This window comes from Oncorhynchus mykiss, chromosome 26 (assembly GCF_057628025.1).
Source record: "Oncorhynchus mykiss isolate SJ-2025 chromosome 26, ASM5762802v1, whole genome shotgun sequence".
Lineage (NCBI taxonomy): Eukaryota > Metazoa > Chordata > Actinopteri > Salmoniformes > Salmonidae > Oncorhynchus > Oncorhynchus mykiss.
The window spans coordinates 31,390,144-31,405,520 of NC_143047.1; the positions used below are offsets into that span (position 1 = coordinate 31,390,144).

Consider the following 15,377-nt stretch of genomic DNA (forward strand, 5'->3'; position numbering starts at 1 on the left):
TACCGAGAACCATATTCCGGATTTTAACAGAGTCATTAGCATCGCTGTTATAGAACATAGTATGATGGAGGAACCGTATGCCATTCTGTATATCTGTGTCTGTGTTTAAAATAAAAACACTTAAGTTGTCAGATATATGCTGGTTTATTATCCATATGACATCAGCACAGCCGATCCTTTTGATATTCCTAACGAGTTATTCCTAGAATGTCTTGTATTTTGCTGTTCAGTTATTCCTAGAATGTCTTGTATTTTGCTGTTCAGTTATTCCTAGAATGTCTTGTATTTTGACGTTCAGTTATTCTCTGAATCTCTTGTATTTTGACGTTCAGTTATTCCTAGAATGTCTTGTATTTTGCTGCTCAGTTATTCTCTGAATGTCTTGTATTTTGACGTTCAGTTATTCCTAGAATGTCTTGTATTTTGACGTTCAGTTATTCCTAGAATGTCTTGTATTTTGTTGTTCAGTTATTCCTAGAATGTCTTGTATTTTGACGTTCAGTTATTCTCTGAATCTCTTGTATTTTGCTGTTCAGTTATTCCTAGAATGTCTTGTATTTTGACGTTCAGTTATTCCTAGAATGTCTTGTATTTTGACGTTCAGTTATTCTCTGAATGTCTTGTATTTTGACGTTCAGTTATTCCTAGAATGTCTTGTATTTTGCTGTTCAGTTATTCCTAGAATGTCTTGTATTTTGACGTTCAGTTATTCCTAGAATGTCTTGTATTTTGACGTTCAGTTATTCTCTGAATGTCTTGTATTTTGACGTTCAGTTATTCCTAGAATATCTTGTATTTTGCCGTTCAGTTATTCCTAGAATGTCTTGTATTTTGACGTTCAGTTATTCCTAGAATGTCTTGTATTTTGACGTTCAGTTATTCCTAGAATGTCTTGTATTTTTCCATTCAGTTATTCCTAGAATGTCTTGTATTTTGCTGCTCAGTTATTCCTAGAATGTCTTGTATTTTGCTGTTCAGTTATTCCTAGAATGTCTTGTATTTTGTTGTTCAGTTATTCTCTGAATGTCTTGTATTTTGCTGTTCAGTTATTCTCTGAATGTCTTGTATTTTGCTGTTCAGTTATTCCTAGAATGTCTTGTATTTTGCTGTTCAGTTATTCCTAGAATGTCTTGTATTTTGCTGCTCAGTTATTCTCTGAATGTCTTGTATTTTGCCGTTCAGTTATTCCTAGAATGTCTTGTATTTTGCTGTTCAGTTATTCTCTGAATGTCTTGTATTTTGCTGTTCAGTTATTCTCTGAATGTCTTGTATTTTGCTGCTCAGTTATTCCTAGAATGTCTTGTATTTTGCTGTTCAGTTATTCCTAGAATGTCTTGTATTTTGCTGTTCAGTTATTCTCTGAATGTCTTCTATTTTTCCGTTCAGTTATTCCTAGAATGTCTTGTATTTTGCTGTTCAGTTATTCTCTGAATGTCTTGTATTTTGCTGTCCAGTTATTCTCTGAATGTCTTGTATGTTGCTGTTCAGTTATTCCTAGAATGTCTTCTATTTTTCCGTTCAGTTATTCCTAGAATGTCTTGTATTTTGCTGTTCAGTTATTCTCTGAATGTCTTGTATTTTGCTGTTCAGTTATTCCTAGAATGTCTTGTATTTTGACGTTCAGTTATTCCTAGAATGTCTTGTATTTTGACGTTCAGTTATTCCTAGAATGTCTTGTATTTTGACGTTCAGTTATTCCTAGAATGTCTTGTATTTTGCCGTTCAGTTATTCCTAGAATCTCTTGTATTTTGCCGTTCAGTTATTCCTAGAATGTCTTGTATTTTGACATTCAGTTATTCCTAGAATGTCTTGTATTTTGCCGTTCAGTTATTCCTAGAATATCTTGTATTTTGACGTTCAGTTATTCCTAGAATGTCTTGTATTTTGACGTTCAGTTATTCCTAGAATGTCTTGTATTTTGACGTTCAGTTATTCCTAGAATGTCTTGTATTTTGCTGCTCAGTTATTCTCTGAATGTCTTGTATTTTGACGTTCAGTTATTCTCTGAATGTCTTGTATTTTGCCGTTCAGTTATTCCTAGAATATCTTGTATTTTGACGTTCAGTTATTCCTAGAATGTCTTGTATTTTGCTGTTCAGTTATTCCTAGAATGTCTTGTAGTTTGCTGTTCAGTTATTCTCTGAATGTCTTGTATTTTGCCGTTCAGTTATTCTCTGAATGTCTTGTATTTTGCTGTTCCTCAAATGTGTTGTTGGCAGGTGATAGGTTGTGGTTTCTCTGGTTCAAACCGAATCCTCTGCTCACACTCCTGGCCAGCGAGGATTATGGGTGTGGCAGAATGAGAGCATGGTTTATGTCCCCAAAGATGCTGCAGAAAAACACATCTTAAAAAATAAATAATTTACACTCCAAACACCCCATAATAACTCATCTTTGGTTTTTATATAAATAACACAAATAATAACTTACAACAATGGACAAAAGTTATAGGCCAGTATGGAGATTTTGCAGTTTAGTTGTAACTGTGCAGACAGAGTGAACGTCTTTAAAAGGTTGTTAAAAGGTTATTTAAAGGTCTTTCTGTAGGTCGTGAGATGACGAATACGGTATATGTGATGTGCTTCAGGAACATCCCAAAACAGAAGAGATGAAAGGAATGAAGTGGTTAAATGAAGCCTCTGGTATGTTGCTGCAGTTCACTTCAGTTCCTTAGTGAGACCAACAATACTGTAGTAAAGCGTTGTGGTATCTGGCAGAACATGGAATGTCTCAACAGAAAAAAAGCCTGAATACGTCCCAAATGGCACCCTATTGTCTGAGTAGTGCACTACTTTTAATTAACCAGGGCCCATAGGGCTCCAGTCAAAAGTAGTGCACTATATGTAGAATAGAGTGCTAGGTAGGATACAACCCTCATCTCAAAGTTAAAAAAAATACCATTTAACACGTCAGGTGCATAACAGAGATCAACGCTAACAATTGATATAATCATTAATTATAGTGGAGGAAGATCAAGGCATACTGTATAACATACACATTTAACACGCTGTGTGTTCTGGTCTCTGTACTTTAATCCAGATATCATTGCTAACTTCATCAGCATCATCAGCGGTACACTCTTGCATTGTTAAATCTGCGTCCCACATGGCACCCTATTCCCTAAATAGTGCACTACTTTTTATTACATTAAAAATACTTTATTTATCCCACAAAGTACATTATTTTATATATGTAGGAAATACAGTGCCATTTGGTACACAGTCATTATCAAACCTTAGTAAATTAATTGGGAGTCAATGAGCAGCTGTCACATGTAATTACATATGTATTTTAGTTCGTACATATATATTTATCAATATACTGTATGTATGTGTGTATGTATATATATATATATATATATATGTATATATGTATATATATATATGGTATGCTTTGAACACTTGTACAGTGAAAAGACAAGTCCAGCTTGCTGTCTGTCTTTACATTGATCCAACGTCAAGCCAACTGAGTTTTTGCTTTGGTTGTTCTCTGCTGACAGTTAATACCTGTTAATATGTATATGGAACTGTTTGCTTATTGTACTATGTTTAGTTACACTTTATTTTACCGTCTGCTTTCTACCTGCAATTTACTTACATTACATGGAAACAAATAATTATTACTCAGTTACTAGCTCTGTAACATTACATGGAAACATATAATTATTACTCAGTAACTAGCTCTGTAACATTACATGGAAACAAATAATTATTACTCAGTTACTAGCTCTGTAACATTACATGGAAACATATAATTATTACTCAGTTACTAGCTCTGTAACATTACATAGAAACAAATCATTATTACTCAGTTACTAGATCTGTAACATTACATGGAAACAAATAATTATTACTCAGTTACTAGCTCTGTAACATTACATGGAAACAAATCATTATTACTCAGTTACTAGATCTGTAACATTACATGGAAACATATAATTATTACTCAGTTACTAGCTCTTAGAATGTTTGTGATGAAATGAAACATGGAGCACTACAATAGGTGCCATTTGATATCACATCGTTTACAATTTTCTTGATTGATTAAGTAGTCTATAATGAAGCAATAAGTCCCGAGGGGGTGTGGTATATGGCCACGGCTGAGGGCTGTTATGCATGAAGCAACACCGTGGTATATTGGCCATATACCACAAACCCCTGAGGTGCCTTGTTGCTATTATGATCTGGTTACCAATGGAATTAGAGCAGTAAAAAGACGTTTTGTCATACCGGTGATATACCACGTTTCTCAGACAGTCAGCATTCAGGGCTCGAACCACCCATAATAATACAAATTATAACCAGCTGTTTGTTTTTGCAAATTCCAGGTAAATACCAACTGTATTGTATTACTTCTATATTCATTACACTATTAGCCATTATAATAAGGGAAGTCAAACTAGTATAATAGTACAACTATTATTAATAATAATACTTTTCTTGAGTAAAGTAAGTGACTGATCAGCTTACTTGGTTTGACATTACATTTTGACATTGCCAGGAGAATTCAGTCAGTAGGAACAGTTTTATTATAAAGGTTCTCAAACATCCCTTTTCCTGTATTGCATTTATCCCAAAATGCAAAACTGCTTGACTTCATCCAAATCAAGGATATTGTTAGTATTATTGACCACTACCTGTTGTTTTATATATATTTCCACATAGTGAGGTTGGAATAATACTGTGAAATTGTGAAAATGATGATAATTCCCTTTTAGTGTAAGAGCTGTGTGAGAAAACTGCATGACATTTCAGTCTGTTTTGGTGGGATGGAGTTTTGGCCTGCCTGTTGACATCACCAATAAGAAAGAAGGGTTTCATATCTCTCTGCCAAACAGTTGGTTTTCAGTTTTCCCCTCCCCACTCAGACCACTACTGTCCTAGCTAAATTCTTGCTTGAGAAACTTGCTCTTTGCTAAGAAGGAAGTGTTGTTTCTTTTTCACAATTTTTATTGAAATCAATCACAGTAAGGTACTTAATTGTTACTCAGAACAGCTGCATTGGACATTTAACATTTGCACTACTGAGGAGGACCGTGCATCAGTTTTACACTAAAAACCTTGGCACATGAAAGGATAAGTAACTACAGAACTTATTTACATTGTACCGCCCAGGAGAGTGGCGTTGTTGATCATGATGAGTAGTTGTATTTTCTCTGTGTTTCACAGCTAATGTGACGTGACTGAAGTGGTAGATTATATTAAATTATACAACAAAAATCTGCAGCTCAGCCGTCACAACGTCCAAGAATCCCAACATGGGTCTCTTCATCCAGACGTCACAGCTTCAGTCCTTTCTGTTCTGTCTTTTCTGCTCTCTCAGTCGTCTCAGCTCTCAGGCCAATCCTCCCTTCTCCTCCTTTAAAACCCCATTTATCCCCTCTCCTCTTTCAGTCCTCTCCTGCTCTCCTTCTCTTTCAGTTTTATTCTCCTCTCCTCCTCTTTCAGTCTTCTCCTCCTCTTTCAGTCCTATTCTCCTCTCCTCTTTCAGTCCTCTCTTCTTTCAGTCCTCTCCTCTCCTTTTTCAGTCATCTCCTGCTCTCCTCCTCTTTCAGTCCTCTCCTGCTCTCCTCCTCTTTCAGTTCTATTCTCCTCTCCTCCTCTTTCAGTCCTCTCCTCTTTGTATTCTCCTCCTCTTTCAGTCCTATTCTCCTCTCCTCTTTCAGTCCTCTCTTCTTTCAGTCCTCTCCTCTCCTCTTTCAGTCCTCTCCTCTTCTCTTTCAGACCTCTCCTGCTCTCCTCCTCTTTCAGTTCTATTCTCCTCTCCTCTTTCAATCCTTTCCTCTTTCAGTCTTCTCCTCCTCTTTCAGTCCTATTCTCCTCTCCTCTTTCAGTCCTCTCTTCTTTCAGTCCTCTCCTCTCCTCTTTCAGACCTCTCCTCTCCTCTTTCAGTCCTCTCCTCTCCTCTTTCAGTCCTCTCCTCTTTCAGTCCTCTCCTCTTTCAGTCCTCTCCTCTCCTCTTTCAGTCCTCTCCTCTCCTCTTTCAGACCTCTCCTCTCCTCTTTCAGTCCTCTCCTCTCCTTTGTCAGTCCTCTCCTCTCTTCTTTCAGTCCCCTCCTCTCCTCTTTCAGTCCTCTCCTCTCCTCTTTCAGTCCTCCTCTCCTTTTTCAGTCCTCTCCTCTCCTCTTTCAGACCTCTCCTCTCCTCTTTCAGACCTCTCCTCTCCTCTTTCAGTCCTCTCCTCTTTCAGTCCTCTCCTCTTTCAGTCCTCTCCTCTTTCAGTCCTCTCCTCTCCTCTTTCAGACCTCTCCTTTCCTCTTTCAGACCCCTCCTCTCCTCTTTCCGTCCTCTCCTCCTTTTTCAGTCCTTTCCTCTTTCAGTCTTCTCCTACTTTTTAAGTCATCTCCTCTCCTCTTTCAGTCCTTTCCTCTTTCAGTCCTCTCCTCCGCTCCTCTTTCAGTCCTCTCTTCCTCTCAGGCTCCAGTCACCTCTTCCTTTTTCAGTCTCCTTCTCTCAGACGCCAGTCCTCTCCTCCTCTCTGCATTTCATGGGAATGAAGTGGGAGGCGATGTGTTCCCTCCTGGTCTTCTTCCCTCTCAGTGGTCTGCCCTTTTGAGACAGAGCAATGAACATCTCCTTGCCGTCTCTACTCGACTTAACAGACGAGTAAGCGTTGAAGTAGTTTTCTAGGAAAATCTCCTTGAAGTTGCAGTTCTCATTGTAGATTTTCTGTAAATAAATAAGGACACAAAATGGGACGATATTAGGCGTGAGGAGGGTTATAAACATTTTTTAAAAATGTTTTACTTGCTTATGTTTCTCCTATTTATATATGCATCATGTTATGGGTATGTTTGTAATTGTTAAGGGCTGGGGAGTTTTTCAAGATAAAAAATAAATGGAATGGAGCTAAGAATGGGCAAAATCATAAAAGAAAACCTGATTCGGTCTGATTTCCACCAGACACTGGGAGATGAATTAATCTTTCAGCAGGACAATAACCTAAAACACAAGGCACTGTACAGTACAGGGCATTCCAACCCTGTCCGGCAGAGAGAAGGTAGTTTAGTTAATTACCTTGCCTTGCAGTAGGCCAGTCCTGTTCATGGAGATATAGTACTGACTCTTCACTCCTTTGATAGCTAACACTCCTCCCTCGGACACTGTACGGACCTCCAGGATACCTATAGGAGACAGAGGGCAGATATATATACACTGCTCAAAAAAATAAAGGGAACACTTAAACAACACAATGTAACTCCAAGTCAATCACACTTCTGTGAAATCAAACTGTCCACTTAGGAAGCAACACTGATTGACAATACATTTCACATGCTGTTGTGCAAATGGAATAGACAACAGGTGGAAATTATAGGCAATTAGCAAGACACCCCCAATAAAGGAGTGGTTCTGCAGGTGGTGAACACAGACCACTTCTCAGTTCCGATGCTTCCTGGTTGATGTTTTGGTCACTTTTGAATGCTGGCGGTGCTTTCACTCTAGTGGTAGCATGAGACGGAGTCTACAACCCACACAAGTGGCTCAGGGAGTGTAGCTCATCCAAGATGGCACATCAAGTAAGAAGGTTTGCTGTGTCTGTCAGTGTAGTGTCCAGAGCATGGAGGCGCTACCAGGAGACAGGCCAGTACATCAGGAGACGTGGAGGAGGCCATAGAGGGCAACAACCCAGCAGCAGGACCGCTACCTCTGCCTTTGTGCAAGGAGGAGCAGGAGGAGCACTGCCAGAGCCCTGCAAAATGACCTCCAGCAGGCCAGAAATATGCATGTGTCTGCTCAAACGGTCAGAAACAGACTCCATGAGGGTGGTATGAGGGCCCGACGTCCACAGGTGGGGGTTGTGCTTACAGCCCAACACCGTGCAGGACGTTTGGCATTTGCCAGAGAACACCAAGATTGGCAAATTCGCCACTGGCACCCTGTGCTCTTCACAGATGAAAGCAGGTTCACACTGAGCACATGTGACAGACGTGACAGAGTCTGGAGACGCCGTGGAGAACGTTCTGCTGCCTGCAACATCCTCCAGCATGACCGGTTTGGCGGTGAGTCAGTCATGGTGTGGGGTGGCATTTCTTTGTGCTCGCCAGAGGTAGCCTGACTGCCATTAGGTACCGAGATGAGATCCTCAGACCCCTTGTGAGACCATATGCTGGTGCGGTTGGCCCTGGGTTCCTCCTAATGCAAGACAATGCTAGACCTCATGTGGCTGGAGTGTGTCAGCAGTTCCTGCAAGAGGAAGGCATTGATGCTATGGACTGGCCCGCCCGTTCCCCAGACCTGAATCCAATTGAGCACATCTGGGACATCATGTCTCGCTCCATCCACCAACGCCACGTTGCACCACAGACTGTCCAGGAGTTGGCGGATGCTTTAGTCCAGGTCTGGGAGGAGATCCCTCAGGAGACCATCCGCCACCTCATCAGGAGCATGCCCAGGCGTTGTAGGGAGGTCATACAGGCAGGTGGAGGCCACACACACTACTGAGCCTTATTTTGACTTGTTTTAAGGACATTACATCAAAGTTGGATCAGCCTGTAGTATGGTTTTCCACTTTAATTTTGAGTGTGACTCCAAATCCAGACCTCCATGGGTTGATAAATGTAATTTCCATTGATAATTTTGTGTGTGATTTTGTTGTCAGCACATTCAACTATGTAAAGAAAAAAGTATTTAATAAGAATATTTCATTCATTCAGATCTAGGATGTGTTATTTTAGTGTTCCCTTTATTTTTTTGAGCAGTGTATATAGTATACAGTGCTGAGTGAAAGTCTACACACTCCTTGCACAGTTTTCAGATTTTGCTGCCTTAAAATTAAATCTAAAAAGGGATTTTTGGTGTGTAGACTTTCCCTAGGGACTGTATATACCCTTTGAGCAACAATCACAGAGGACATACTGTACCTATAAACCCAACAATCACAGGACAAATATCTAAATACTACAGAAGACTGTCAAATATATCAATACCTACAATATATACCTATCAATCACAGTACTGAAATAAGAGACTACCACAGTATCTAAATATATATAATGATGTAATAATCACATGACGAGGACCATCACAGTGGACCAGTCAGGACAGATAGTAGGTATGAGACCATAGAGACCTAATAGCCAATCCCAGTCAAGCGTTCCTCTCCTCTTCTTAGTGATCATTTTCATAAATCTAACAGGAAGGTCTTAGTGGTTAATCAGTCTGCGGTTGGTCTCTGGATGTACTGAATGTATCCAGGCAGGCCCTCATGTCTCTTCTCTGGGTGGCCATTACTAAACCACAGCTTCATGCCACGCCACATATGGGAGGCAGATTAGGCATGCTCCCCCGGGACTGAAAACAACCTACTCTCCTGCGCTTTGCACGCTACACCCCAGCCCCATCCTCAGCCCCAACCTCTGCCCCAGCCCCAATCCCAGCCCCAGTCTTCAGACCTATGCCTCAACTCTTTCTCTCACTCTCTCTCACTCTCTCTCACTCTCCAAAAAAACATTTTTAGCTTTTTGTCCGTGGAGCACCGCTGAGATTAACAACATCATTTAGATATCTCACGGGATACTCAGATATAAAGTTGATGAGATTTATTTACAACTATTCAAATCAGTTGTTTAACTCTTATTCAATTGTTAAAGTCAACTTTACATATCGCAATAATTTATACGCATTTAAATATATTATAGACAGTATATGATAAACAAAACACTCTCTTTCTCTGTGAAACCGAACAACTGACTAGGATCGTAGACTAGATTTATCAATCTGTCAAATCTCATAAAATCACACGTTTCTAAACCTTCATCATTTTTTATGTCTGGATTTACACAAAGAACTTGTCTGGATGCTACAGCAATCAGCTCATTTCCCTGAGATACTACATCAATGCCTAGCTATAAAAATACTTATTTTTTTTACACATGCATACGTTTGATGTTTTATTACAGGAGTAAAAAGCTACAATAATATAGTGTTTTTCTTTTGAAAAGGGGGCATAACAATTCATTTTCCAATTTACTGGTTCATTAAACATAAAGAACATCACATGGTGTCTAGTGTATATCGTAGCAAAACATATGCTGTCAGGTCCAACGCAGGACTAATATGTTAATAAAACACAGTTGTGATAGCGAGTGAGTGGTTCCAGAGCAACATCTCTCTGTGTGTGTGTGTGTGTGTGTGTGTGTGTGTGTGTGTGTGTGTGCGTGTGTGTCAGGCCCAGACAACAGTAATATAACTCTCAAAATGACATTGTGTTTATCAAAAACTCTCTCTCTTCTGGTTCCTCTATCTCAGAGATAATGATCACAGATGACCAAGCATCATTAAGTTTGGGAAAGGCGTGCCACTAACGGGACACCTCGACAACATCCAATGAAATTGCAGAGCACCAAATTCAAATTAAATTACTATAAATATTTAACTTTCATAAAATCACAAGTGTAATTTCATCAAAATAAAGCCTAACTTGTTGTTAATCCAGCCGCCGTGTCAGATTTCAAAAAGGCTTTACGGCGAAAGCAAACCATGCGATTATCTGAGGACAGCGCCCCGTATACCAACACATGAAAAACATTTCAACCAGGCAGGTGCGACATGAAAGTCAGAAATATGCCTTACCTTTGATGATCTTCTTCTGTATGCACTCCAAAAGGTCCCAGTTACATCACAAATGGTCCTTTTGTTTGATTAATGTCCTTCTTTATATCCATAAAAACTCAGTTTAACAGGCGCGCTTCAGTCAATAATCCATCCAGTTTCCCTCCATCAAAATGCATACAAAATGAATCCCAAACGTTACTAATAAACTTTTCCAAAACAAGTCAAACAACGTTTATAATCAAACCATAGGTATCCTAATACGCAAATTAACTATACAATTTAAAAGTATGTTCATTACCGGAGATAAATAAGAAAGAAGACGCTTTCTTCCACGCGCTTGGAAACACTACAGCCAAAATGGGAGCCACCTAGAAAAACTACAATTTCTGGATCATTTTTCCAAAAACTAGCCTGAAACTCTTTCTAAAGACTGTTGACATCTAGTGGAAGCCCTAGGAACTGCAATTTGGGAGGACTTGGGCTTATAATTATAGTACTAGCCATTGAAAATAGTTTTTTTGGGGGGGGGGTTGTCCTCTGGGTTTTGCCTGCCATATCAGTTCTGTTATACTCACAAACTTTAGAGTGTTTTCTATCTAAATCTACCAATTATATGCATATTCTAGCTTCTGGGCCTGAGAAACAGGCAGTTTACTTTGGGCACGCTTTTCATCCGAACGTGAAAATATTGCCCCCTATCCCAAATAAGTTTTAAGGAACCAATAGAGCCCCACGGTGGAGGTGTCATAATACCCATAAAACCTAGCTGTCAAACAGGGAAATGGTTCCAATCATTGTTCCTCCATTCATTTTTCTCATAGGAAATTTTAGAAACACTTAACATAAGGGCTGTGATTCGTGGAGGCTTACCCAGGCGTGGCGTTTTAATAACCATGTAAATCTCTCTCGGACAAGGTGACTTTTATCAATATATTCAGCTGTGTGTGTGTGTGGCTGAGAAACACCAGTGCTGTGGTTTTAGCCTGTGTGTCTGTAACTGGCAGTGTTTGTAACAGCGCTGCACGCTGTGAGATGTGTCAGAGAAACCAGACAAGTAGACTCTTTAACACCAGTGCCTGTGTGCTGGTTCAGTGAGCAGCTCAGGTCAATCATGTTAGGCAGAAACATTTTATGAAAACAACTGCAGTACATCCTCAATGCTAAAGGCATTTTAGATTATTTTATGTAGCACGCACAGAGAGAGAGAGAGAGAGAGAGGGGTCATAGACAGCTGAGCTCCCACGTTTTCAGCATGTTTTTAAAATATTGATAGATTTAGAGTTAGACTAACTTAGATTTTTTGGCAGGGACAGATACAGGATGCTACCCTATACAACATAACCTTCACTCCAAATCAAAACTCCAACCCTACAACCGGATTTTGGACGGAATTACCTGGAATGCTTCCTACACCCAAGGATTATTATTCCCAAACTATACAGCAAATGCTCTGGGAAACAAACAGAAACCTGAAAATACCATCCAACCTGGAGGTCAATGAGTTATTCTGCCCGCCCTGACCTTGAGCCTGCCTGCCACGCTGTACCGCCTGGACTCTGTACCCACCTGCCTGATCATTCTGCCTGCCCTGACCTTGAGCCTGCCTGTCACGCTGTACCGCCTGGACTCTGTACCCACCTGCCTGATCATTCTGCCCACCCTGACCTTGAGCCTGCCTGCCACGCTGTACCGCCTGGAATCTGATCAGGCAGGTGGGTACATTCTGCCCGCCCTGACCTTGAGCCTGCCTGCCACGCTGTACCGCCTGGAATCTGATCAGGCAGGTGGGTACATTCTGCCCGCCCTGACCTTGAGCCTGCCTGTCACGCTGTACCGCCTGGACTCTGTACCCACCTGCCTGATCATTCTGCCCGCCCTGACATTGAGCCTGCCTGCCACGCTGTACCGCCTGGAATCTGATCAGGCAGGTGGGTACATTCTGCCCACCCTGACATTGAGCCTGCCTGCCACGCTGTACCGCCTGGACTCTGTACCCACCTGCCTGATCATTCTGCCCACCCTGACCTTGAGCCTGCCTGCCACGCTGTACCGCCTGGACTCTGTACCCACCTGCCTGATCATTCTGCCCACCCTGACCTTGAGCCTGCCTGCCACGCTGTACCGCCTGGACTCTAAACTGGTTTGGACCTTTCTCTTGTCCATGACCATTCTCTTCCCTACCCCTTTTGGATTACTAATAAATATCAAAGACTCAAACCATATGCCTCCCGTGTCTGCAACTGGGTCTCACCTTGTGCCCTTATACTGACTGGCTCTCGTTCAGGCAAATGAGAAATAAGTACACTCAGGTTATCCGGAAGGCCAAAGTTAGTTACTTTAAGGAGCAGTTCTCTCTCTGTGGGTCTAACCCCAAGAAGTTCTGGAAAACGGTTAAAGACCTGGAGAATAAACCCTCCTACTCACAGCTGCCCATGTCCCTTAAAGTTAATGATGTGGTTGTTACTGACAAGAAGCACATGGCTGAGCTCTTTAATCACCACTTCTCAGCCATGCCTCCTTGCCCGTACAACATTTCCTAGTCTTCGACCCCTTCTAATGTGAGTATCCCAGATGCTTCTCCCTCTTTTTTTCCCTGCCCCGCAACAAAGTTTCTCCCTGCAGGCAGTCACTGAGCCCAAGGTGCTAAAGGCGCTCCTGAAACTTGACCCCAAATAACCATCTGGGTGAGATGATTTAGACCCTTTCTTCTTTAAGGTTCCTGCCCCTATCATCACTAAGCCTATCTCTGACCTTTTTAGCCTGTCTCTCCTATCTGGGGAGGTTCTCATTGCTTGGAAGGCAGCCACGGTGTGTCCTTTATTTAAAGTGGGAGATCAAGCTGATCCTAACTGTTATAGGCCTATTTCTATTTTGCCCTGTTTATCAAAAGTGTTGGAAAAACTTGTCAATAATCAACTGACTGGCTTTCTTGATGTCTATAGTATTCTCTCTGGTATGCAAACTGGTTTCCGCTCAGGTTATAGATGTGTCACTGCAACCTTAAAGGTCCTCAATGATGTCACCATTGCCTTTTATTCTAAGCAATGTTGTGCTGCTATTTTTATTGACTTGGCCAAAGCTTTTGATATGGTAGACCATTCCATTCTTGTGGGCCGGCTAAGGAGTATTGGTGTCTCTGAGGGGTCTTTGGCCTGGTTCGCTAACTACCTCTCTCAAAGAGTTCAGTGTATAAAGTCAGAAAATCTGCTGTATCAGCCACTGCCTGTCACCAAGGGAGTACCTCAAGGCTCAATCCTAGGCGCCATGCTCTTCTCAATTTACATCAACAACATAGCTCAGGCAGTAGAAAGCTCTCTCATCCATTTAAATGCAGATGATACAGTCTGATACTCAGCTGGCCCCTCCCCGGATTTTGTGTTAACAACAAAGCTTTCTGCTCTACAACAAAGCTTTATTAGTGTCCAAGTTTACTCTACCCTTAATCTGTTTGGGATAGGGGGCAGCATTTTCATGTTTGGATGAAAAGCATGCCCAGAGTAAACCGCCTGCTACTCAGTCCCAGTTGCTAATATATGCATATTATTATATGCATAATAATAGATTTGGATAGAAAACACTCTGAAGTTTCTAAAACTGTTTGAATGATTTATGTGAGTATAACAGAACTCATATGGCAGGCAAAAACCTGAGAAAAATCCAACCAGGAAGTGGGAAATCTGACGTTTGTAGTTTTTCAACTCTTGGCCTATCGAATACACAGTGTCTATGGGGTCAAATTGCACTTCCTAAGGCTTCCACTAGATGTCAACAGTCTTTAGAACCTTGTTTGATGCTTCTACTGTGAAGGAGGGGGGAATGGGAGCTGAATGAGTCAGTGGTCTGGCAGAGTGCCATGAGCTCGTGATGCGCGTCCACGTGAGAGTTAGCTTGGAATTCTCCGGTTGGAACATTATTGAAGATTTATGTTAAAAACATCCTAAAGATTGAATTAGTTTGACATGTTTCTACAGACTGTAACGGAACTTTTTGACTTTTCGTCTGCTCGTGCGTCATGAATTTGGATTACTGGGCTGAACGCGCTAACTAAAAGGACATAAAGATGAACTTTATCGAACCAATCAAACTTTAATTGCGGAACTGGGATTCCTGGGAGTGCATTCTGATGAAGATCATCAAAGGTAAGTTAATATTTATAATGCTATTTCTGACTTCTGTTGACTCCAACATGGCGGATATCTGTTTGGCTTGATTTGTTGTCTGAGTGCCGTACTCAGATTATTGCATGGTTTGCTTTTTCCGTAAAGTTTTTTTGAAATCTGACACAGCGGTTGCATTAAGGAGAAGTATATCTTTAATTCTGTGAATAACAGTTGTATCTTTTATCAATGTTTATTATGAGTATTTCTGTAAATGTATGTGCCTCTCTGCAAAATCACCGGATGTTTTGGAAGCAAAACCTTACTGAACGTAACGCGCCAATGTAAACTGAGATTTTTGGATATAAATATGCACTTTATCGAACAAAACATACATGTATTGTGTAACATGATGTCCTATGAGTGTCATCTGATGAAGATCATCAAAGGTTAGTGATTAATTTTATCTATATTTCTGCTTTTTGTGACTCCTCTCTTTGGCTGGAAAAATGGCTGTGTTTTTGTGTGACTTGGCTCTGACCTAACATAATCGTTTGTGGTGCTTTCACCGTAAAGCCTTTTTGAAATCAGACACTTGTCATGATGTTGGTTTTGTCCTATATTTCTATATATATATATTATTTTTAATCCCAGCCCCCGTCCCCGCAGGAGGCCTTTTGCCTTTTGGTAGACCGTCATTGTAAATAAGAATTTGTTCTTAACTGA

At 40.8% G+C, this 15,377-nt stretch overlaps 2 protein-coding genes across 2 annotated transcripts in view; one reads left to right on the forward strand and one right to left on the reverse strand.

Annotated features, from left to right (window-relative positions):
- LOC118965045 (protein FAM227B-like) overlaps positions 1-15,377 on the forward strand; it is a 105,230-nt gene that overhangs the window by 31,121 nt on the left and 58,732 nt on the right. The window lies entirely within an intron of this gene.
- LOC110519217 (fibroblast growth factor 7) overlaps positions 6,315-15,377 on the reverse strand; it is a 40,484-nt gene continuing 31,421 nt past the window's right edge. The window contains exons 3-4 of the mRNA XM_090222686.1: positions 7,018-7,124; positions 6,315-6,669 (exon numbers count right to left, since the gene is read on the reverse strand). Coding sequence (XP_090078812.1) covers positions 6,454-6,669; positions 7,018-7,124 — 323 coding nt within the window. The 3' untranslated portion in view covers positions 6,315-6,453. The remainder of the gene's footprint in view (positions 6,670-7,017; positions 7,125-15,377) is intronic.